General features: G+C 38.9%; 2 protein-coding genes across 7 annotated transcripts in view; one reads left to right on the forward strand and one right to left on the reverse strand.

Annotated features, from left to right (window-relative positions):
* LOC134211414 (17S U2 SnRNP complex component HTATSF1) overlaps positions 1-12,269 on the forward strand; it is a 310,332-nt gene extending 298,063 nt beyond the window's left edge. For all 3 annotated transcript variants that reach the window (XM_062688238.1, XM_062688236.1, XM_062688237.1), the window contains exon 5: positions 11,879-12,269. In XM_062688238.1, the coding sequence (XP_062544222.1) occupies positions 11,879-12,206 (328 nt within the window). In that variant the 3' untranslated portion in view covers positions 12,207-12,269. The remainder of the gene's footprint in view (positions 1-11,878) is intronic.
* The window catches only part of LOC134211417 (uncharacterized), a 401,264-nt gene that overhangs the window by 183,108 nt on the left and 193,465 nt on the right, over positions 1-24,691 (reverse strand). The window lies entirely within an intron of this gene.

A 24,691-nucleotide genomic window follows, 5' to 3' on the forward strand; every position in this document is an offset into this window, starting at 1 on the left:
CTGTTATCAGGTCAAAACTGGTTTGACCGAAAATGTAGTTTGGCCGAAAGCAATGGCTGTGGCAATGGCAAAAGGAAAATTTTGGCAGACTTGTAAAAAGTTGTTTACCCTAACTATTTGGCTGAATTTGACGTTGGGATGAAAAAGTCGTTTGACCAAATATAGATCAATTGACCAAAAATGCCGTTTGGTAAAAAATGTCATTCTGTAGAAAGAGCCATTTGGCCCAAAAATGTACTTCTGCAAGCTTCTTTGAATAGTGTTGTTCGGCTGAATTGATCATTTAGCCAAAAAGACGTTTTTCCGAATATCAATTCGGCTTAATGGCATTTGGTTAGATGGCTTTTGGCTTAAAGGCCAGTATCAACTTAAAAAATAGAGAGGCTACGAAATTTCGTTCAAGAGTCGTTTGACAATTAGCCTTTTCAACGTAAATGTTATTAGGCCAAATGGATGGATATTTTGGATTAAATTACCCGTTCAGTTATTAACATTTGGCCGTATAACCTGATGGCCTAAACTATATTTTCGGACAAATATTCCATTCTGCCAAACGACCATTTCGGCCAAACAGCATTTTTGGGCTGATGACCTATTCGGCCAAACGACCTGTTAGGGCAAACGACTATTTGGGCCAAATTACCAGTTCGGCCGTGTGTCGCTTGCGGCCAATGGGATTTTCCAACAATTTCTTATGGACAATTCATTAGTCGTTCGATAACTGCAACATCGTTTCAGCTAGCCAATGGCGTTCGATAACTGCGACGCATTTAAGACGGCAAACAATTGTCAGACGGCGTCAGAATAGAAGTGCACCTGATTGTTCAGCGCTATCCAGCTTTCCACGCTCGGTTATGGCGCCTTATCGGTGTGTAAAAATCAATTGGTCACTGGACTGTTTGACACTAGCTGGAGGAAAGCCTACTGGCGTTCCTGGGTGAGGAGAAGGGAAAAAGGCCTTTTCGACAGTGAGTTTTCCTCCAGCTAGTGTCAAACAGTACAGCGACCGACTGATTTTTACACTCCGACAAGCCGCCATAACCGAGCGTGGAAAGCTGGATGCAGCTATCATCGACATTGACATCGTGTTGAAGCTCAGCTGTCCGATAACTGCAAAACTGATGTAACTATCGAAAAGCATTGCAGTTAAATTACTTTCAGTTATCGAACGTCTAATGTACAATGAATTTCTCTTAGAAACCCAATAATTTTAGAACAATTTTTCGTGGAGACATTTTGAACAATCCTCCGCGGAAATTCTAAAGAAGTTTCCGTTAAACTTACAGACAATTTCTCGTAAACATTCCAGAGATTTTTTCTTGAAAGACTCCCGCGGAAATTCTTAAGAATTTACTGTTCTATTGTTGGCTATGCCAAGCTAGCCGTTTTTGATTACTCTAGTTTGAGAAAGCCAACGGTTAAACACCCATTCCAGGTATTATTTAGCAAACACCCATTCTACCAACCGCACTCTCCTACAATCATCAAGATTTTTTTGTGAAAGTTTTGAAGAATACTCAACAGAAATTCAACAGGAACTTTTCGTAAATTTCTGAAGTTTTTCCTGTAGAAGTTAAGAACATTTTTTTTGTGAAAATTCTGAAGTTTCTCATGCAAATTGCGACGATTTTTCTGCTGAAATTCCAATCAATTTTATTTTGGGAATTACAAAGACCTTCTCTTGGTAATTCCAAAGATTGCTCGAAAATATTTTCCAAATTATGGAAAAACTTAGATTTTTCTGGAGAAGTTCATTAGATTTTTCATGCGAAATTCAAAAGATTTTTCTTTTAATGTCTTGAAAATATCCCGAAAAAATGCAAAAAAAATCTTAGAAAAACGTAATGAAAAAATCGCCACACCGATTCACGCCGCCGCCGCCGGCTAAAATGGCTTTCGGCGTGACGCCGAAAACGCCGCCGCCGCCGACCAAAACTTTGACAAACGCCGCCGCTGACGAATATCGGACCGGCGCACACCTCTACCAAGAGGAACTTCCTGAGGAATTCTTTGAGGAACTTTTGGGGGAATTCCTGGAGGAGCTTCCAGGAGTTATTCCTGGAGGAACTTCCGGAGCAATTCCTGGAGGAACTTTCGGAGGAACTCCTGGAGAAACTTCCGGAAGATTACCTGCAGCAGCTTCCTGGAGGAACTTCCGGAGGATTTTCTGGAGGAACTTTCGGAACAATTTCCAGAGGCGAGATTTTGGTGGAAGTACCAGGAATGAAAATTGGGGGACTTTCGGAAGGAATTTATGGATTGCAGGGAGACTTCCTGGAGGTATTTTCTGGAGGAATTTGCAATGGCATTTCCATGAGTATTCCTAGAAAAATATCTGGAGATATTCCGGAAAGAATTCGCGGAAGTAATTAGGAGGTGGGTTTGAAATCCATTGTGAAAGGAGTTCAATGAAAATTTATGGGGATTTCTCGAAGTAGTTAATGAAGAGTTCTTGGAGGAACTTCCAAACTATTTTTGGTGGATCCTTCGGAAGGATTTCTGGGAGAACTTTCGAAGGAAATCCTGAAGGAACTTCTGGGTGATTTTTTTAGGAATTCGTTGAGGAATTCCTGGAGGAACTTGCGGAGGAATTCCTGGAGAAACTTCCGGAGTAATTCCTGGAGGAACTTCTGAAGGAATTCCTGGAGGAACTTTCAGAGGAATTCCTGGAGGAAATCCTGACGGAACTTCCGGACGATTTTTTTTTAGAAATTCGTTGAGGAATAATTCCTGGAGGAGCTTACGGAGGAACTCTTGGAGGAACTTCTGGAGAAATTCCTGGAGGAACTTGCGGAGGGATTCCTGGAGGCTTCACAGGAAAAATAGCGGAGGACAAGTTTGACTATACACTGAATACCAAGATATACAAAACCTCGGAAAGATTTCGCTTCTGAGAGCATGTAGATGAATCTGAAATGTTTAGATCCTATACCACGTTGTTTGGTTATTATTAACACTCAAGCAAGTTTAGTAATCTTGATCGATGAGACAGTGATCAATTTTCAGGATTTTCACTCAATTCGGTCCAATAGGCATCCATCGTGCAAACCCAATTTTCTTGAATACGAGATGTTCAATGTACTTCAAAACGTTCTCAAGTTCAACCCAAAGTATGTACTGGATTAACCAAGGCTTTTTGCAATGTCCTTAACATCGATATGTACTCAAACTGATTACATAAGCATATGCGCACCATGTAATCCCACTTAAATACGAGATGTTCAAGTCACTCCAAAACGTTCTGAAGTACAACCCAAGCTATCTACCAGATCAACCAAGGCTTTTGCAATGTGCTCATCGTCGGCATATACCCAATCCGTTCCAATAGCCACATGCCCATCATGCAAATGCAATTTTCTTGAATACGAGACGTTCTAGTCACTCCAAAACATTCTCAAGTTCAACCCAAGCTATCTACCAGATCCACCAAGGCTTTTGCAATGTGCTCATCGTCGGCATATACCCAATCCGGTCCAATAGGCACATGCACATATTATAATGCAAATCCAATTTTCTTGAATACGAGATGTTCAAAGTACTCCAAAATGTTCTCAAGTACAACCCGATGTATCTACCAGATCAATCAAGGCTATTGGAATCTTCTTATCTTCGATTGGATATACGATCTACTAGGCTCATGCTCATATTGTAAACTCCATTCTCTTGAATACGAGATTTTCATGGTACTACAAAACATTCTCGAGTTTAGTTCAAAGTATCTACCAGATTATGTACCCTGATCAAGCGAGACAGAAGTGAATAGTAAGTGTATCACCATTTATGTCCAGCACTATCATTATTTCTAGCTATCCCTTTTCCTTTGCCAAACACTGTTGGCCTGTTTCACTTCCAGTGTTTTGTTAGTCGTTTGTAAGAATGATAATGTGGTAGGTTATCCCCTCCCGATCGTGGCACAGCGGATTTTTGTATTGATTGGATTTGGATTGAATTTCAAACGATTTGGATTAGTTTTGTATTGGATTGAATTTGGATAGGATTTGAATCAGCTTTGGATCTGAATTGGATCAGATTTTGATTGGATTTAGATTGGATTAGATTTAGATTGGATTTGGATCTGATTTGAATTGGATTTGTATATGATTGGAATGGATTCTGATTTGCTTTGGTTTGAATTTGGTTTAGATACGGATTGGATTTCGAATAGATTATTCAATTGAATTTATATTGTTTTAGATTGGACATGGATTTTGACGTCCTACACAGTTTAGCATTCATATTTTCACCTGTTTTGGATACCTAAAGAAGGCTATTTACTTCTTAAAATTTGTTGTTCTTTAGTCATTCGTTTATTAGTATTCCAAATCTAATCATTACTTATAAGATTCAAATCTAAAAGCTGATATACATTTTTAGGGCAAAAAAGGGACTCAAGTATGAATCAAGAGTTGTCTTTCGCGGCACATCAATGATTATCCCGCGACTCCCCTGGGGGTCGCGACCCACAGTTTGGTAACCCATGCTAAGCCTTAGTATATCCATTTACCTTCCCGTGGTTCATGGACAGTACCTTACAATGCTAACCTTGAATTTTTCGTACAGTCCACGATTTCGGAAGTGCTGACAAAACCAAAACCTTCTCTGATGATTGAATGCACGACTTGAATTTATCTTTCAGTTGATCGATCATTTCTTTCCCCGCACTTTCATATGCTTCATCTGCTACGCATGGCTCAATGCATTCAGGTTTCACAACTGCATCAAAAGCTGTTTTCAACGCCGCTGAAGCCCGAGTGAGTTTCTCTGTCGGATATTTTTTGGCCCGAACCATATTGTACTTCCGAACTGGTGACAAATTGAGACTACCTAGCGTTTCATTAAGGTGTCTGAGCTTTCGGTTGAAACTGTCCTCACGCTCACATTCATCCGAACTATCCATATGATCTACTGCACGCATTACTACGCGAAATTAATTAAAGAAAACCATTAAAAATTGTCCAAAAATTGCTTTCCCAAGAGCTAAAGAACAGTATTTAATTTAATGTTCTATAGAATAATCTTACCTGGGTCAACAATATCCCCGTCCAACTCGTCAACTTGAGCTTCGATTGCTGGAATTTCAAAATATGCTTTTTCATTACCCTTATATCGCCAATACATTTTTAATTTACCTGCTGGTGTACGATGCTGGGTAAAATTCATGTTTCGCACTGCAAGGTGACATAGTAAGCATATCTTACGTCCTTCAATTACCCCCGGTAAGTACTTGTCGTAGTCATCATGAAACCGGGAAGAAATGAGTTTTAAACTTTTCCGACGAATGGCTGCATGTAAATTCAACGGATTGCAACACTGGCGTTGAGCTGTTACGTACAACTTTCCATATTCGGTTGCATGACGATCACAAACACATTTCAATTCCGATACACCGGAGCGAAGCTTAATTAAATACCATTCTCGAGAAGCGAACTGTTTAGATGTTCGGTGCCGATTGTTTATTGAACACTTTTTCTTCAACAAATTTTTTCAGAAGTACTTTCCACTTTAAAATACACCAGCGTTCAAACTGAGGTTATTACACTTGCTTGTAACTATCGTTTCCATGGATATTTGTTGTTAACGTAGAGTGCTGGGATGCGGTTCGTGTTAGAAACCACGGCGTTATTGGAATTTCATGGCTTGCTTGTGTTGGCTACGAAAACCGCTGGTTTCACTGCGGTAAACTGCAAATAAGATTTAGTAAAGCTGCCATATCTCAGCAACGGCGCATTTTACTTTGTATCGACAAGTGTTTCTGACTGGAAAAAGTCTGTTAAGCTCGAATCCGTTGAGAAATCGAAGAAAAAATTATATGTATTTTGAGAAAAATGCTTTTTTATTATTTTGCGAGAAAAATAATATAGTTGGCAACACTGCTCAGTATTTTTTCTAAAAACTTCATCAGCGGAAAACTGGTATTAAAGTTTTTTGTAGCTTTATCGGGGGCTGAGATATCGATATTTGAAAATAGCATGTTTTTAAAAATCTCCAAAAACAGGGAGGGGTTTCCGGCCGAAGGGGCGGTTCAATCACCATGGCCATATGCAAATATACTATATTAACAATATGATTCACTCTCACGAAATTTTGGCGACACCGCATGTGGCGCCATCCGTGCCCAAAAGGATCGATACACGCTGAAACGAAACTACCCAAAATATGAGGATCGGTAAACACACACACTTCAAAATGTCATCACAACAAAAAATAGGGATGTCTTATGTTTTTTGTGCACATAATCGATTAAAGTTAATGGAATACCAACGGAAAATCAAATGTTGTAGCAAAATTGTGGTAGACATTTTTTTACTAATATGTATAACAAATTAGATGTTGCGCGTTGAACCGCCGCCGGTGCACCACGGTGAAACATTTGGAAAGCTAAGAGGTTGCTGTTGAAGTTAATATTTAATAATATATTATTCTGCATTCACATCTCGTTTTATACTCGCTCTCTGTTCTCACACTTTTTTGCCGGTTTTCATCTTACATTGGCCCAATTCTGCAGCTCGTTTGGCTGCCATATATTTTTAATTTTTTGTTGTTTTAATTTTAAAAATATTTAGAGGCTTCAAATAATACGGTATTTTGGGAAATTTGACAATAAAAAAGTCAAAGAATCGACTCAGAGAAAAAAAAAAGGTTATACTCAAGGACGGAAATCTTCGTTTTACTATCAGTTGCATAGACGTTTTGATCAGACGCTCGACAATGCAGGCACGAAAAAAATGAATATCTACCGGGGTTGAAATGAATATTTGGAATTGCAGTTGATTTGCACCGATGAATGATTATACTTTATAAACTAAACAGATTCATATCTCTTAAGAATCTGACTTCAAAATGTTAAATACATGCACTGCAGAATGAAATGATATTCATATTTTGAGATTTCAAATTGAATATCAATGTACTAAACTGAAGATTGATTTTGACACCGCACAAAACAACGCTGACACTGATATTCGACGCTTTCTGCTGTTCGTGTACATACCGTCCTATTCATTCGCACATTCAAATTTGTGAAATACTGGCCATTAGATTGTGTGTTGGATGTCAACTATTTAAAACTGTAGTTAAAATGACTTTTTCTGTCCCTGGTTATACTTTTGGGAAGTATCAATTTGAAAAAGACATTTTTATATTATATCGTACAAGAGCTCATGCATTTTTACTATTTACATATATGGATTTTGCGAGCATTTAGTTCAGATTACGAGCTTGTGACATGTCTTTGTATTTCTTGCTGACATGTGATGCAAACTTTCTGGTGGTTTACTAAAAACTAAACATTGCTTTCCACGCATATATGTTAGCACCTGGATGCTGGCAACTATGGATAAAAAATCTTGCGAAAAACTAACGAATGCTTGCAATTATTTTCGACCCAAAAGAAATTGAATCAATATTTTCTAACGCGCCGCAAGCATTTTCTTGTATGCGGAACAGCTTCTATTGGAGCAGTCGGATCAAAATTTATTTTTCTGTATTATCGAAATAAGTGTAAAAGAAAAAAATCGATCTGTTGATGATCGATTTATTCAAAAAAGTATGGACATCCCTGCACTGTCGTATGAAAACTTTTCAACAGTATGACTGTCACTGTAAATTGGCAGGAAGATTTGCTAGAATAAACAAGAAGAAAACACGTTTAGATTCTTTATTGCTCGCTAGATGATGTTGTTATCACCGGCAAATGGTTCGCCATTTCGTTGTATGGAAAAGCTCGAAGTGAACCATATTGTTAATATAATATATTTGCCATATGGTTATTCAAAATAATGGACCAAAATTAATATGTGCTAGGCATTTTTCATTATTTTTAAATGGGTTAATTGCACGTGCTCGGTCACTTGGTGTGGAATGACCCATATAGGTATTACATATGAGGCTAGAATCAGGCATAAGTCAGTACGTAATAAACCTCCATTTCGGTAAGAAATAGTCGTTTTTCGTTAATCAAAATTGTTCGTTTTCTCTGTTTGCCTATTAAATGTAGTTCTAAATCCAAGTCCGTATGAGAAACTATATTTTGAAGTGTCCAAAAAGTCAGAATTTGTGTCGCGCGAACATACCCAATTCAGTTCAAAAAGCATATGATCCTAATTTCTATAAACATATGATGTCCAAGGTACTCCAAAACGCTCTTGAGTTAAGATTGAGATACCTACCAGATCCACAATAGCTAAGGAGGTGTTTGTGTCGAGCAATGTATATTCAAATGTGGCTGCGGATTTTTTTATTGGGGCATGGAAGTACTGCGTTTACAGACATGGATGATAACATCAAAGAATACGATAACCAGGATATTTTAGCCAATCATAAAGGCCTGCAATGGCTAGAACAAGTGATGATTAAAGTCATATAAGCTTAACAGACCTACTACGATATCATATCTAACATCATTCATAAGTTGGGTCATTGCATAGGTCAAATGATCTGAGCTCCAGGACGTTTTGAAGAACCAAAAAGGATCTATAATACAGTCGACCCTCGAGATGTAATACAGTCTATATCGAGATGTTGACCAGAAGTCCTTGGTGAATCGTTCGAAAGAAGCATCATCGAGAAAATAGTTTAGTATGGCATCCTTTGTTCCTATGAGTCGATATCGAGTCTTAGAACTTCGCCTCATGGAGGGTCCACTGTAGCTTGTAAAAGTAATCAGTGAAATCCTACTAACTCGAAGGAACTGCTGGGATATTTGATGATGCATGGATATATCATTCAGGACTTGATTCATCTGGTACGTCGCATGTTCTGAACTCCAGGATGTTTTGTATGACCAAACAGGCCTGTACCAGCTTATAAAATAATAAAAGAAATTCTATCGGCTCAATGGACCAGCTGAGATGTTCAGCGATGCACAGATATACACCTAACCGGCGGTTGTTAGATTTTCTAGCAACTCTGTATAAGAATCTAACAAAACCTGTATAAGAACTGGGCATATGCGAAATCGTTTGATTCTAGAAAATCTAACAATCGCCGGTTGGGTGTAGCGTTCAGTAGTTGGTTAATCGGGTGGATCACATATTCTGAACTCCAGGACGATTTGGAGAACCGAAAAGGTCAGTAGCATCATGTAAAGTAATGGGTGACATCCTATCGGCACAATGGACCTGCTAGAATGTTTAGCAATGCACGAATAGGACTTGGTAAATCGGGTAGATCGCATGTTATGAACTCCAGGACGTTTTGGAGGATCAAACAGGCCTATACTAGCTTGTAAAAGTAATTAGTGAAATTCTATCGGCTCAATGGAACTGCTGGGATGTTCAACGATGCACGGATACATCGTCCAGGACTTGGTTGACCGGATAGATTCTGAACTCCATGACGTTTTGTAGACCCTGAAATAGTTTGCTTTTATTCAAAACTTGATCAATTTATGTCTTATGAACACATAGATGTTTTTGGACACCTATTTTAGCTTAGGACGTTTTGTTTCTTGACACATTTCTTGATATAATCAAGCATATGTCCTCCAGAACATTTTGGATGGCCTAGGACATCCGAAAAAAAAAATTTCAACCCTTTTTTAGTTATATTTCTGCTATTTTTGGCAGGATCCAGTGAAAAAACCTTAATTTGTATGTAAAATCTTTGTAAAAAAGTCGTCCTGAAAGGGTTAACGAATTGTTTTAAAAATTTCTCCAGAAATTCTATAAAAAATTCCTTTAGAAATTCGTTTGGAAGTTTGATTGGAATTTCTACGGAAATTGTTTCAGTAAAATCTTCCGAAATTTCTTTAGGAGAATTCTTTCGGAAATTTCTTTATGAGTTCCTTTGGAAGTTGCTTTAGAAATTCCTGCGCAAGTTGGTTTAGGAATTCGAACTTTGTTAAGAAAATACTTTAGTAATTATTTCAGGAATTTCCTAAGGAAATTTTTCCAGAAATTCCTTAACAAATCCATTCCGAAACTCTAGGAAGAAATCCTTGGGATTAATTTGAAATTTCTCTAAGAATACATTCGATTTTTTTTGGGATTTTTTAAATTGAGAATTCCTTGATCGCAGCAAGCCATGCACGCGGATGGTTGCTTTTGTATTTGCTGTCACGTTTTTGTTCGTTCCCGCAAGAAATAGATTCGGCTAATGTTTATATTTTGCGCACTAGAAAAAAAAAGTTTAATTGATCTGAAGTTTTAAATTTACGCGTTTGGTGACCTTTCATAAAGTGTATTTCCCAATTGAGTGCGCAAAATCGTTTGTGTAGCTTGTATACGGGGATGTCGTTGGTGAAATATGTGTGGCTGTATGATATTATCAGAAATACCTACATGGATCAATGACGAATTGCACAGAATAGCTCTGGAAGAGTGAAGTGAATTGTTCGTGGACACTAGAAGTGATTTTCGCTTCCTCAATCCATTTATCCGGAATTGGATCAATTTGGTGAGATTGTTTCAATATGTTTATCATATGATTTCAAAACTAAATGCGCGCTGGATTTAAAAATCCGGAAGTTTGTTTATGGATCCATTATCTAATTGATAACGGTAGCATAAGCGGGCGGGGCTTATAGCAAGTGAAAGTGACCTCGGACTGGACGTGAGTTACTAGGTAGTCTGAAATGGGTCACTAGGAGCTGCAGAAGAGCTAACACCTTCTAACTCCAGGGCTAAAGCTGACTTTATTACAAACAGCTTTTTCTATAATACCACTGCCGGAATTTCTTATTTTTATTTTTTATTTTTATATTTATTTAATAAATTTCCGGAAAAATTCTTCCATCAATAAATAATTCCTGCAGGAATTTCGGAAAGAACTTTGTATAGTTTTACTAAAAGGATTTCCTGGAGGAAGTTTCTAAGGAATTTCCGGAGAGAATTTTTCGAAGGAATCTCTGACCAAATGTCAAAAGGGATTCCTGGCGTAATTTTCTCAAAGGAATTTCTAAAGGATTTCCTAAAACATATTGCTAAAATAAATTCTTCATGTATTCCTGAAGGAATTTCCGAAGTATTTTCCTTAGGTATTTTCGAACTCCTAAAAGAATTCGTAAAGGAACTTCCGAAGAATTTTTCAAAGTTCTTTAGAATTTCTTCATTGAATTACCAAAGAATTCTCCAAAGAATTACCAAAGGAATTTCTGAGAGCGTCCGAAGATTTCAGGACAGTAGTAAAACTCAATTTTGAATCTGGAATTGCTTGCTAGAAAACCACTCAAAATGTCGCGATCACACTTTATAATGATCATACTTCTTCTTATTTTCCAGGAATTCCGGGAATTTCCAATGAATGCAATACAATGAATGAAATGCAATTCAAATTTCGTAATATTTGAATCTCCTTGATATTTTTTAAATTGATTTATTACTTGACTGATTAACCCCTCCAATTATAGTTATTTCTACTGACGCCAAATCTACTTCTATCTACTTCTACTATATACATAAAAATGAATTTCTGTCTGTCTGAACCTCATAGACTCCGAAACTACTGAACCGATCGGCGTGAAAATTTTTATGCAGAGGTTTTTGGGGCCGGGGAAGGTTCTTAAGATGTTTCAAGACCCCCCCTTTGAAAACAGGGGCTCCCATACAAATGAAACATCAATAAAAATAAATCAATAATCAATAAAATTATTTTAGGCGAAACGAAGTTCGTCGGGTCTGCTAGTAATAAATAAAGCAATTACGCCACAAATGCTGATGCGCTACCATTTACAAAACTTCCCGGTGTTGAACTTAATCTAGAATTAAAAAAACACCTAAATAAAGAAATAAAAAAAAAAAATAAAAATAAAACATTTACAAAACTCTAGCGACGCCAGTGACCAAAAAGAAAGCATTTACATAGAATTCTTATTATTAACATTTAAATTAAACCAACGATTCTAATACATTATCGTTGTTTTTGCTCTCTCCTTTTTCAGGATTGCTGAAACCGAAGCGGACGTTAATAAGCGTCTTGGCAACTGGGAAAAATATTTGGAAAAAGAAGAAGCAGCGTCGGACCCTGGGGCGGCCAAAAAACAAACATCCGAAAATGAACCATCTGCGGTCACTGAAGCAACAATCCAGGAGGTGAAAATTTCGCCGGAGGTAATCTCCGAAAAACCGCAAACGTCTGCGGTTATAACGGCAGAAGAGGGTGCTGATGTGGAACCACAACAATGTCCACAAACGAATCCGCAGACGCCTCCGGCGGGCGACGGCGGCGACCTCGAAGATGATGACTCGTCCACAGTGGAAACAAAATAAAAATCAACATTAATTTGCGAACCATTAAGGTATGTTCTTAAATAAAACGCTACTTGAACCGCACTGATCGTGTCGTCTAAGATAGAGCAAAAGAATTCCCATTAAACGCATTTAACGATCGTTTAAATTTATTCCAACAAGTCAAAACTGGGTCTCGGTCACAGAGACAGCGCCGGCCCCATCGTTTGTCGGCTCGAGTTCTACTTCGTCGCGCTGCATGCATTGACTGCGCCTCCAATGGTTGATGTGAGGAAATAGGCGAAATTTAAATAACCGTTCCAAAGTCACATCGACCAGATGGACATGTGTTTATTCAACACCAAACAAAAAATAATTCAAGCAGAGCAGAAGCCGGAAAGTTAATCCTGACGTTAACCACTTTATTATCTACATATACTCCGATTCAGCTTCCGTTTTTACATCTTCTTTCTTGAATCTCTTTCCAACCTAAGCTGAGCTAAATTCATGTAGTAGACGAAGTCGTTGATGGTGACAGGTTGCCGGCCAGAAGAAATTTATGCGCCACCAACGAAGACCAAGTCAAGCCAAAGTATGCTGCAGATGGAAATGAAACTGGTCTGGGGATCACGACGACCCGCATTGATATTTGATATTTTGCTCTCGTAGGGAACATCACTTGCATTGGCGAGTTTATAGAAATAGCACTACGTTGATTGAATCTGGTGAGTTATGTCTCATCAATTAGGCATCTTGAGGCAGGCGGTGATGACGCCATGTCTGGGCTGGCACGTGGTACCTTGAAATATGATAGTCTGCTTTGAGAAGATTTTGAGCTTTGAAATACTGCGACAGTGAGCAGGGTAACGATACATTTGAACTTGTGAAGTAGGAACCTTTGTCTGGCCGGTTGGCAGAAGATTTATAGCGAAATTACGTTTACTGTTTGGTATTTTACTGAGGATAATTTTGCCAATGCTGAGCAGGTAGTGACAAGAAGAATAATCTGTCTCGTGAATGTTTATTTTTGGAATAGAAATGGTAAACACTGGTTGCATTTTGCTAATTGAACTTAGTTACTGTAAACTAAATGCACGCCATTGCGGAGAACGTAACTCTCGCGTATTGCTTGCTTGCAAGTATGTCTTCTAGTGATTCATAACATCATGGGTATGCAAATACGATAATATCAGTTCCTCGATTTGATATGACAAACTACACATTTGATTGGAAGCTGTCTGATCGATCTACTAAAATAACCATATGAATCATTGTAAAGGAATGCATTCTCATGAAATAAAGGTATGTGACTAATTGATAAGCAAGAGCTGCGGTGACAAACATTAGCAGAAAACAGTATCCATTAAGATTCATCCTTAAAGTGATCAACCAACATCAAACGAAAATTGTCTACCATTAAAACAAACTCATGTTATTTATGAATGCTTCTTCCTACCATGACTTTCCTTTCCATATCATAAAAAAAAACAATGTAATGAAAAACAGTAAAATGTGATATTTTGTTCCTACTTATTTTGTGACATTGAAATGAAAAATGTAACAAGGCATTAGGTAGATAAAAGAAGTCTACGAATTTTGAAAATATTATCACGTGGTTTATAGATGATCCCTTAGTACTTCCAACTTACCAGCAGCTTACAATCCACATTTACGAAAAGGTTTCAGTTCACCGAGCATCCAACTCGAAATTAAGGTCATCAGCTATAAAACGAAACCTGAGAAGTGGACGACCGATTTCACAATGATATTAATCGGTTGCATTTTCTGCTGCGTCGTACTTAATCCACGCAACATCCATTACACCTTGCACCTGTGAACTCTCTTTGCTTTAGCGGCAAAAGATTTTATTGACTCGAAAACGAAATGAGGTTAAAATTGCAAAATAAAAACTCGCCGGTTGATCGTGTGATGATGGATAATGCTGATGAATTTGAACATGATTTATTGAGCTTTTAACTCTAATAAACAGGAACGGGTTCATTGATCCGGTCCACTCAATTTATATTGACTTTGAAGCGGCTGAGTAATCTATATTTCAATGCTACCAACCCGCATTTCCATCGTTCATTCATGCAAACAAATGACCGTTCCACCAAAAAGTGTATACACAACTCAGCGCACATCGGGAGAACAGTTATTGTCCAAATAATTCGAAAGATAAAAGAAGCGCCCGTTTGAGAATTTAACGAAGCCGGTCAATCGTCAATCGCATTCCCACGAAACTTAACACCGCTTCGGTTGCGCTTCCCGTCGAATGTCATCCGCCAGCAGAAGCGCGGACGCAAATAATTATCCAAGATAAAGCACCAGGATCAATAATGGTTTGGATTTATTCAACGGAGGAAAGATTTTATCTTTCTTTTAGTTTACTTTGGTTAGCAGATTTTTGCGTTTCTCGTGTACAAAGTGTACATAAAGTTTATATGATCACTCCAATACAGAACTTTTGATAGAAGGCTCGGTGACCCATAGTGTTATATACCAATCGACTCAGCTCGACGACTTGCGGTGATGTCTGTATCTATGTGTGTGGGTCTGTGTGTATGTGTACAAAATTTTGTAATCCAAATTGTGAATTGAATTTGGATTAGATTTGGATTGTATTGGATTTGAATTAGATTTGAATTCGGTTTAGATTGTATTTGGATTAAATTTTAATTAGATTTGAATTTGATTTTATTTGGATTTGGATTAGATTTGGATTGGAATTGGATTTGAATTAGATTTAAATGGGATTTGGATTGGGTTTAGATTGGATTTTGATTTAATTTGGATTGGGTTTAAATTGGATTTAAATTAGATTTGGATTGAAATTGGATTTGATGCATTTCATTTATTTAGTCTACATCTAAACAGATAACACTGAATCAACAATTTGACGCCACAATACACGGTTCGAGGCCGCATCTCTCCATCCTCGAATACGCCAAGTCGTTTTGCACCTGGTCTGCCCATCTCGCTCGCTGCGCTCCACGTCGTCTCGTACCTGCCGAATCGGAAGCGAACACCATCTTTGCAGGGTTGCTGTCCGGCATTGTTGCAACATGCCCTGCCCATCGTACCCTTCCAGCTTTAGCTACCTTCTGGATACTGGGTTCGCCGTAGAGCAGGGCGAGCTCGTGGTTCATTCTTCGCCGCCACACCGCCAAAGATGGTCCTAAGCACCCGTCTCTCGAATACTCCGAGTGCTTGTAAGTCCTCCTCGAGCATTGTCCATGTTTCATGTCCGTAGAGGACAACCGGTCTTATTAGCGTCTTGTACATGACACATTTGGTGCGGTGGCGAATCTTTTTCGACCGCAGTTTCTTCTGGAGCCCGTAGTAGGCCCGACTTCCACAGATGATGCGCCTTCGTATTTCACGACTAACGTTGTTGTCAGCCGTTAGCAAGGATCCGAGGTAGACGAATTCCTCGACCACCTCGAAGGTATCCCCGTCTATCGTAACACTGCTTCCCAGGCGGGCCCTGTCGCGCTCGGTTCCGCCCACAAGCATGTACTTTGTTTTCGATGCATTCACCACCAGTCCAACTTTTGTTGCTTCACGTTTCAGGCTGGTGTACAATTCTGCCACCTTTGCAAATGTTCGGGCGACAATGTCCTTTGCATCCGCGAAACAAATAAATTGACTGGATCTGTTGAAAATTGTACCCCGGCTGTTACACTCGGCTCTCCGCATGACACCTTCTAGCGCAATGTTGAACAACAGGCACGAAAGTCCATCACCTTGTCTTAGTCCCCGGCGCGATTCGAACGAACTGGAGTGTTCGCCCGAAATCTTCACACAGTTTTATACACCATCCACCGCTGCTTTGATCAGTCTGGTAAGCTTCCCAGGGAAGCTGTTCTCGTCCATAATTTTCCATAGCTCTATGCGGTCTATACTGTCGTATGCCACCTTGAAATCAACGAACAGATGATGCGTTGGGACCTGGTATTCACGGCATTTTTGAAGGATTTGCCGTACAGTAAAGATCTGGTCCGTTGTCGAGCGGCTGTCAACGAAGCCGGCTTGATAACTTCCCACGAACTGATTCACTAATGGTGATAGACGACGGAAGATGATCTGGGATATCACTTTGTAGGCGGCATTAAGGATGGTGATCGCTCGAAAGTTCTCACACTCCAGCTTGTCGCCTTTCTTGTAGATGGGGCATATAACCCCTTCCTTCCACTCCTCCGGTAGCTGTTCAGTTTCCCAGATTCTCACTATCAATTTGTGCAGGCAAGTGGCTAGCTTTTCCGGGCCCATCTTGATGAGCTCAGCTCCGATACCATCCTTACCAGCTGCTTTATTGGTCTTTAGCTGTTGGATGGCATCCTCAACTTTCCTCAAGGTGGGGGCTGGTTGGCTTCCATCGTCCGCTGAACTGACGTAGTCATCTCCTCCGCTGCCTTGACTTTCATTGCCTGTACTCTCAGCGCCATTCAAATGTTCCTCGTAGTGCTGCTTCCACCTTTCGATCACCACACATTCGTCCGTCAAGATGCTCCCATCCTTATCCATGTACATTTCGGCTCGCGGCACGAAGCTTTTGCGGGATGCGTTGAGCTTCTGGTAGAACTTGCGTGTTTCTTGAGAACGGCACAGCTGTTTTATCTCCTCGCACTCCGCTTCTTCCAGGCGGCGTTTCTTCTCCTGAAAAAGGCGGGTCTGCTAGCTCCGCTTCCGTCTATAACGTTTCACGTTCTGCCGGATACCTTGCTGCAGCGCGACCGCCCGCGCTGCGTCCTTCTCCTCCAGAATCTGTCTGCACTCTTCGTCGAACCAATCGTTCCATCGACTTCGTTCCACATACCCGACGTTGTTCACCGCTGCGTCGTTAACACTAGTATTCATTCGTTTAAAAAATCGTTGTAACTAAATTTTCAAATGGCTATATCTCAGTGGTTTTTCAACCGATTTTCTCACTTTTTTCACCAACCTCTTAGACATCTCTTCTAGTTTCTGGACATTGCCAAATATTGTATCTAGGCGTGTTCAATTTTTCACTAGAGCTGTGGGATAAAGCAACGGATTTAGAAAAATGCGTTTTTGGAGATATACTTATTTTTTTATTACCAAAAATGATATCTATTCATATAGTGATGATGGAAATGATAAAATAACACATAAAAGACATCACCTGGAACATAAGAACACATTTTGAGCATCCCTACTACGCATACGATGATAATTCTATGCCTATTAGAATATGCCTATTAGAAAATGTTTTCAAGCATGTTGTCTACTGTGAACTTGTTAAAATAAATGTAAACTATATACGAAACATGTGCGATAATAAATTATGATGTTCTAGGATCTCCGAACTGTACTGGAATTTGAATCTAATGGTCTACCAAATCAACCAAGGCTCCTATGATGTCCCATACCGCGGTATCAACCCAATTATGTCCTCCGATTATTTAACTTTCACTTGCATCTCAAATCCAGACATTTGAGATGTTGTAAGATCTCCAAATTGTCCTGAAGTTTGAGTAAAATGGTTTATCGAATTAACCAAGGCATCCATGATGCCCCCAGCCACGGTATCAACTCATTTATGTCCTCCGAGTATTTATCTTTCTCTTGCGTCTCAAATCCAGGCATTTGAGATGTTGTAAGATCTCCAAATTGTCCTGAAGTTTGAGTAAAATGGTCTATCGAATCAACCAAGGCTTCCATGATGTCCTCTGCCGTAGTATAAACCCTATCATGTCCTCCGAGTATTTGTCTTTCAATTGCATCTCAAATCCAGGCATTTGAGATGTTGTAAGATAGAAGAAAAAGAGAACGTTATTTTTGGCAACCGACCCGGCAACGAAATAAGGACTAGGATTGGAAACTCGGTACCTGGAATGTCAGGACCCTAAATGAACCTGGACGAGTGAGCCTTCTGGCTCGCGAACTGCAGAAGGTTGGAGTGAACGTGGCCGCTATTCAAGAAGTCCGATGGCCCAGATCCGGAGAACGTGAACTCCGAGCCGTGGACCCCACGACCAACACTGCATTCAAGTATAACATCTATCACAGCGGCGGTGAAAAAGCAGAGCATGGAGTTGGTTTCGTAGTGATGGGCAAGCAGATGAAGCAAGTGATGCGGTGGAAACCCATTAGCTAACGAATCTGTGTGTTGAGGATACGGGGCAAATTCTTCAATTACAGCCTGATCAACGTTTACGCACCGACAAACGATAAATTCGACGACGTGAAGGACACGTTTTATGAATGTCTTGATAAAGCCTATGAAGAGTGCTTAAAGCATGACGTGAAAATTGTTATCGGAGACGCTAACGCTCAGGTCGGTAGAGAGGACTTTTTTCGTCCCATAATCGGTAGTGAAAGCCTTCACTCCGCTACCAATGACAACGGCATACGGCTAGTAAATTTTACTGCTGCCAGAGGGATGGCCATCAGTAGCACCTACTTTGCACGAAAGAACATCCGAAAGCCTGGAGACACCCAAATGATAAAACTTGCAATCAGATAGATCATACTTCTGGTGGATGGGCGCTATTTCTCGGATGTTATCGATGTGCGGACATTCAGAGGTCCGAACATTGACTCTGATCACTACCTCGTTGTCAGTAAAATTCGATCACGGTTGTCAACTGTATCGAACGAAGGATCGCAGCGAACGTTGCGTTACAATATCCAGCGATTGTCGGCGGAAGGAGTATCGACTGAGTACCGCCAGAAGCTCGAGAACGGCAATCAACGTTAGCGACAACATCAACGATCTATGGGAGTCGATCCATGGAGCGGTGAGCACAACAGCACGAGAAGCGATAGGCACTGCACAGAGGCGACCCAGGACGGGTTGGTTCGATGTGGAGTGTCAGAGAGGACAGACGAGAATGGACAGGAATAAATGGAGCAGAACGATATGCGGAGGTTTTATGAGTCTGTCAATAGCGTGCGGAGAAAGACAGCGCCATCTCCCGTCATGTGCAACGACCAACAAGGGAATTTGCTGACAGATAAAACCGAAGTGGCTGCCAGGTGGAAGCAACACTTCGAGACTTTGTTGAATAGTGGAAGTGACGGTGCATCGGTGAACAGAATAAATATTAGCGACAATGGACAAGCTGTGGAGTCATCTACACTAGATGAGGTTAAAAAAGCTGTTAAAGAGCTGAAAAACAATAAGGCTGCGGGGAAGGACCAGCTCCCGGCTGAACTTCTCAAACATGGCAGTGAGCAGCTTTATGCATTTACAATGTTATGAAAACTCATATGTGGATATGTACGTTATGTGGAAGATATTGATTTGGAAAATGTATGGGAGGTAACCACTTTCCCTTCGATGGGACTCGAACCCATGACCCTACAGTACGCTAGACTGGTGCTTTAACCAACTGAGCTACGAAGGACCTCCTACGAAGAACGAAGGTGTTGGAAGAATTTGTGTATCTTGGAACATTAGTGACGTGTGATAATAATCTTACCCGCGAGGTGAAAAGGCGTATTGCAGGCTGCAAATAGGGCTTATTACGGACTTTATAACCAGCTTAAGTCCCGTAGTCTGCAAACGAAAACAAAACACGCGCTGTATACTACTCTGATTCTTCCGGTGGCTTTATACGGCCATGAAACATGGACGTTAAAGGTGGCTGATCGGAGAGCTTTCGGAGTGTTTGAGCGTAAGGTGCTGCGGACAATACTCGGCGGTAAACAGGAGAACGGTATCTGGCGGCGCCGCATGAATCACGAATTGTACCAGGTGTATAAAAGGCTGGATATTATTAAGCTTATTCAACACGGCAGACTACGGTGGGCTGGTCACGTTGTTCGTATGCCGGAAGAACGTCAAGCGAAGATAATATTTAGTAGAGAACCCGGAAGAGGCCGCAGGCTTTACCCGTAATGCTGGGTAGATACCTCTTCGTGGTGTGTTACGGGGTAAGTTCTACCATGGTCACATTGCCAGCTACAGGCACATCCTGACCCAATAAATACCTTCCCAATATCCAACTCCATGGTACTTATTTCTTATCTTCCTAGTAACGGTACAGATAAGCGTGGACAGGAATAGTAATTCTAATGCTTTTGTCATTTTGTCATAGATTGAAATTAAGGACTACACCCACCTTGATTTCTGATAGCAGAATGGACAGAGATTTCAAAGGAAACATGAGTATCACTAGTTTCCAGTCCACGAAATATACCGCAGCAATGCCATGCTTTTGTGTTTTCATATATTCGTAATATATTTATTTTTCATATTTCATTATATTTATTTTCATATTTTTACATTTATTTTTTTAATTTCCATATTCTTGCATTTTTTTTAAATTTCCATATTTTTATAATTTCATAATTTTACATTTTAATATCTTTTCAATTACGTATTTTATACTGTCCTAATTTTACACTTTCGTGTTTTATTATTTTGTGTCTTAAAATTTTCAAATTATTATGTTTCTATATTATCATATTTCTTTAAATGTAACATTACACTTTCATATTTGACATTTAATATTCACCCCTATTCTTGTTTACGGACGAACGAAACTTTCGAACGAATGCAGTTCGTTCGAATCGTTTCCATTTGATTTTGCTGGCGTAAACGAGAATGCGCATCAGCTTTCGTTCGAAAGCGCGTTCGTACGTAAACAAGAATAAGGGTGATTTTGTAATATTTCATATTTTTGTATTTTCATATTTATATAATTTTATGTTATTACACTTTCATATTATGATATTTTTATAATATCATATTTTCCATATTCTTATATTTTACCTATTTTATACATATACCACTTTATGATGCTTTTATATTTTTATGTTATGTTTTATGTTCATGTTGGAAGCATGACCACATTTTTCATACCTCTATATGTTCATATTTTTATACCTTTGTATTTTTAAATTTCAAATTCCATATTTAAATCATTTGTATTTTCATATATTGGTATTTTCTTTTTTCATGCTATCATATTTTCATATTGTTATAATTTCAAATATTTTATTTTCATATTATTTTTTGTCTTTCTTATATCTTTATACTTTCATGTAGTTATAATTAAATTGAATTATCTTTATTTACGAGATTTTTGGTCCTAGGCCGGTTCATCTCGTGATGTTATTATAATTTAATTTGCATATTTACACATTTCTATATTTTCATGTTTCCGTTTTAATATTTTTGTTAAAATATTTTTTATTATTTAATTTTTATACTTTTTACTTTTTCCATGTTATATATTTTTGTGTTTTAATATTTTTATATTATCTTATTTTCAGATCTTCATATTGTCATATTTTCAAAATTTTATACTTTAACATCAATTTTATATTTTAAGACATTCAATATTTTCATATTCTCTCGCTTTTATGTTTTTGTGTATTCATATTTTTTATTTTGATTTTTTTAATTTCATTTTCCATATTTCTTTATACAGCAAATTTTATTATTTTGTTACATTATATTTTTATGTTTCCTTTTTTATATTATAAAATTTTCATATTTTCATGCTTCTATATACTTATATTATTGTATTATGTACCTTCATATTTTCATGATTTAACATTTTCATAGCCCACTACAAAACATTCCAGGAATGAAAGCTTCACAACCTGCCATATAACCTTTATGCAGACGACGTCCTGGCACATAACCTGCTATCTGATATTCATAACATTCTAAATAATAATTGAATTCTTTACAATTTCCAGCTTCTTCTACAAGAGATGTACAGCCCGAGTTAACTTCGGCTCCTAGTTGATGTTATATTCTACAAATATATATAATATTTGATATAATTTCTTATCATAATGTTATTCATTTCACTACATATTTATATACAACTACCAAAATAAGAACTTAAAAAGAACGCGATGCGTATGGTACGGTATGTCCACGCATCCTTCAACCCCTGTAGATTCGTGATATGTATCATGTTAAAGTGAATACTTGAACACGATACATCTCGAAGAATCATCTCTGCGGCAAACACAACGCAGTGGGCCTGGCCGCTTTGAAGTTTATGTCATATCACTGGTACGCTGTGAGCCTCAATACCTATTGACAAGAAAAATTATTGGGCGTCATCTAACGCAATGATTTTCCAGGATGCTTTCTTTGTACTGGCTGCGTTTGTGTTCGATTAGATTAGATTAGAACCCCGAAGAGTCCGCAGGCTTCGTGGAAGGCCGCGTACACGATGGCTTTTTGCTGTTGAATAGGACCTGAGGGCGATCAATGTTCAGGGCGACTGGAAGCGATTGGCCCAGGATCGAGTTCAGTGGAGAATGATACTCCATTCGGCGTAGGTTCATCGAAGAGCTGTAGCCCATAAAAAAAATATTTGTATTGGATTTGAACTAGATTTCGCCTAATGAACAAATTGATATCGAATTTGTGAAAAAGAACTTCCTACTCTCTAGATAGGTGCAATAACCTCTACCCCAACAAGACCACTTAGGGAACATCCATAAATTACGTAACGCGTAGAGGGGGAGGGGGGTTGCTTGAAGTGTGACAATCTACACAACAACAAGTTTAGATGCTTCATAAAAAAAGCTTGACAAGGGGGGGGAGGTAGAAATGGTCAATTTTTGCGTTACGTAATTAATGGATCTTCCCTTAAACTTAACGTTTGCGGAAAAGCCATAAGAATCCGAGTACTAACCTCTACCGCGGTTAGCTCTATTTTTGCAAATCGTAAAATTCGTAAACGTGGATAAATTCAATCAATTCCTCGTTCCAACTTAATTTTTCAAATATTACCTGTTTTTGACGTTGAAAAACGTTTTACCCGAAGGTACTTGGTGCCAAAACATAATCTAAAAATTCACGAAATTATGTGAGATTTTCAACCATAATGGCGCCTCCATCTTGAGGTGGATTTCAAAGATTTATATATCAATCGACTCGAAAACTCTCTTCCAATTTGCCTATTTTGTTGCAACCTGTGAAATTTTCTCGCAAGGCTCTGATTTTGGTTATGTGCTGTTATGTGTGGTTTAAAATGCGTATTGTTGAGAAGAGGAACAAGAGAAAGCTGATCCGAGATGAACATTTCTTCAAAACATATTCGCTTGGAATCGGTAGCGGACTCATGGCGTCAGTGTCAATCCGAGCGGCGGCCTTCGGCGGTTGCCCACTAAAATGTATTCACTATAGTGGCGATTTAGTTGTCATTGACGAAAAGTACAATTTTCTTCCAAGGTTCTCACTTTGGTTTTGTTTCTGTTAGTGATAAAAAATGAAACCGGTTCTTTTCAGGACCACCATTTTATACAAGAGAAGTTTGATCCGAGAAATTTTTTTCTTAAAATCGCAAAACCTAGTCGTTTGGCGACTTTTTAATTTTTGATTAATTTTTTCGTGGTTTTGCGCAGAAATAGTGTGACAGTTCTATTAATTTTATTGGCGTATTTCGATTATCAGGGTGGCGCATATTACCCAGCATCGTTCATTTTAGATGGATAAAAAATTTGGAAATCGTTTTCTTGTAATATTGTTTGTTTTTCATAAAAATGTGTGGGTTGTCCATAAAATAATCGATTTTTTGGATTATTGATAAACTTTTCGAAAATACTTATTTTGGATGTCATCGCCGTTACATTAAGAGGTTTGCTTATATGTAAGCCCTACAGGGTTGGCAAACTGGCCATGTTTTCCATAGATCCTTGCGGCATAGCTTATTGTGGATAGCACACGGACAGCCTGTTCCTTCCTGGGCTTTCCTGCAGAACTTGATTGCCATTTTCAAGTAATCCCGTTTCCGATCCGGATCCTAACCCGATCCGGTGACAACCCGCATTTATTAATATTCACAACGCGCATTCTCGCCTACTATGAAGGACATCGTTTACCGGGTCAGCTAGTTCAGGATATAATGGCATACACATGAGGATTACTACTGCAATCCACGACCATTTTGCTATAAATAGGTTCTGGGAAGAAATTGCTTATGTAGTAATCCTCATAAATAAAACGGAGTTGGATATAGGGGAAGGTATTCGTAAGGTCAACATTTCCCAGAAAATGACCGAGATACATTTTACTTTATAGCATCCAACCCAACTGCAAATGTTAGTTCTTGAACTTTTCCCACCCATGAGAAAAGTAATCCGAAATCCAAAGGTCGGATTGTCTCGTGAAGTGATTACCAGATAAAAACAAAGTTCAGCCCAGTGCCGTTGATTGCAATTGGAACAGTGTTGAAAAATAAAGTGCAACATTTAAAACGCGCCTTCGTTTAATTACTTTGCCCATTGACCGTTGCTTGCGTTGGGATGTGTTCTCGTGAATGCAAGCCTATTTATATAAACTTTACGATCAATTTCAACCCAATTCACCATGGAGCGCGAAATGGTGTTCCGTCCGCTTCATCCGTTGTTGGGTTCGCAATTTGTGCTTTTCGGCCGGGTATCATTTCATTACTTTCTGCATCCGACGGATGAAAGGCATGGTTTTGGCATTCTGGGAAAGGAATATTTCCGAGCGGAAATAAATCCGAGAAGAGTTCGGTTTGAAATTTGCATGTTTCAAGCTCCTCGATATTTGGTTTTCTGTT

This window comes from Armigeres subalbatus, chromosome 2 (genome assembly GCF_024139115.2).
Source record: "Armigeres subalbatus isolate Guangzhou_Male chromosome 2, GZ_Asu_2, whole genome shotgun sequence".
Lineage (NCBI taxonomy): Eukaryota > Metazoa > Arthropoda > Insecta > Diptera > Culicidae > Armigeres > Armigeres subalbatus.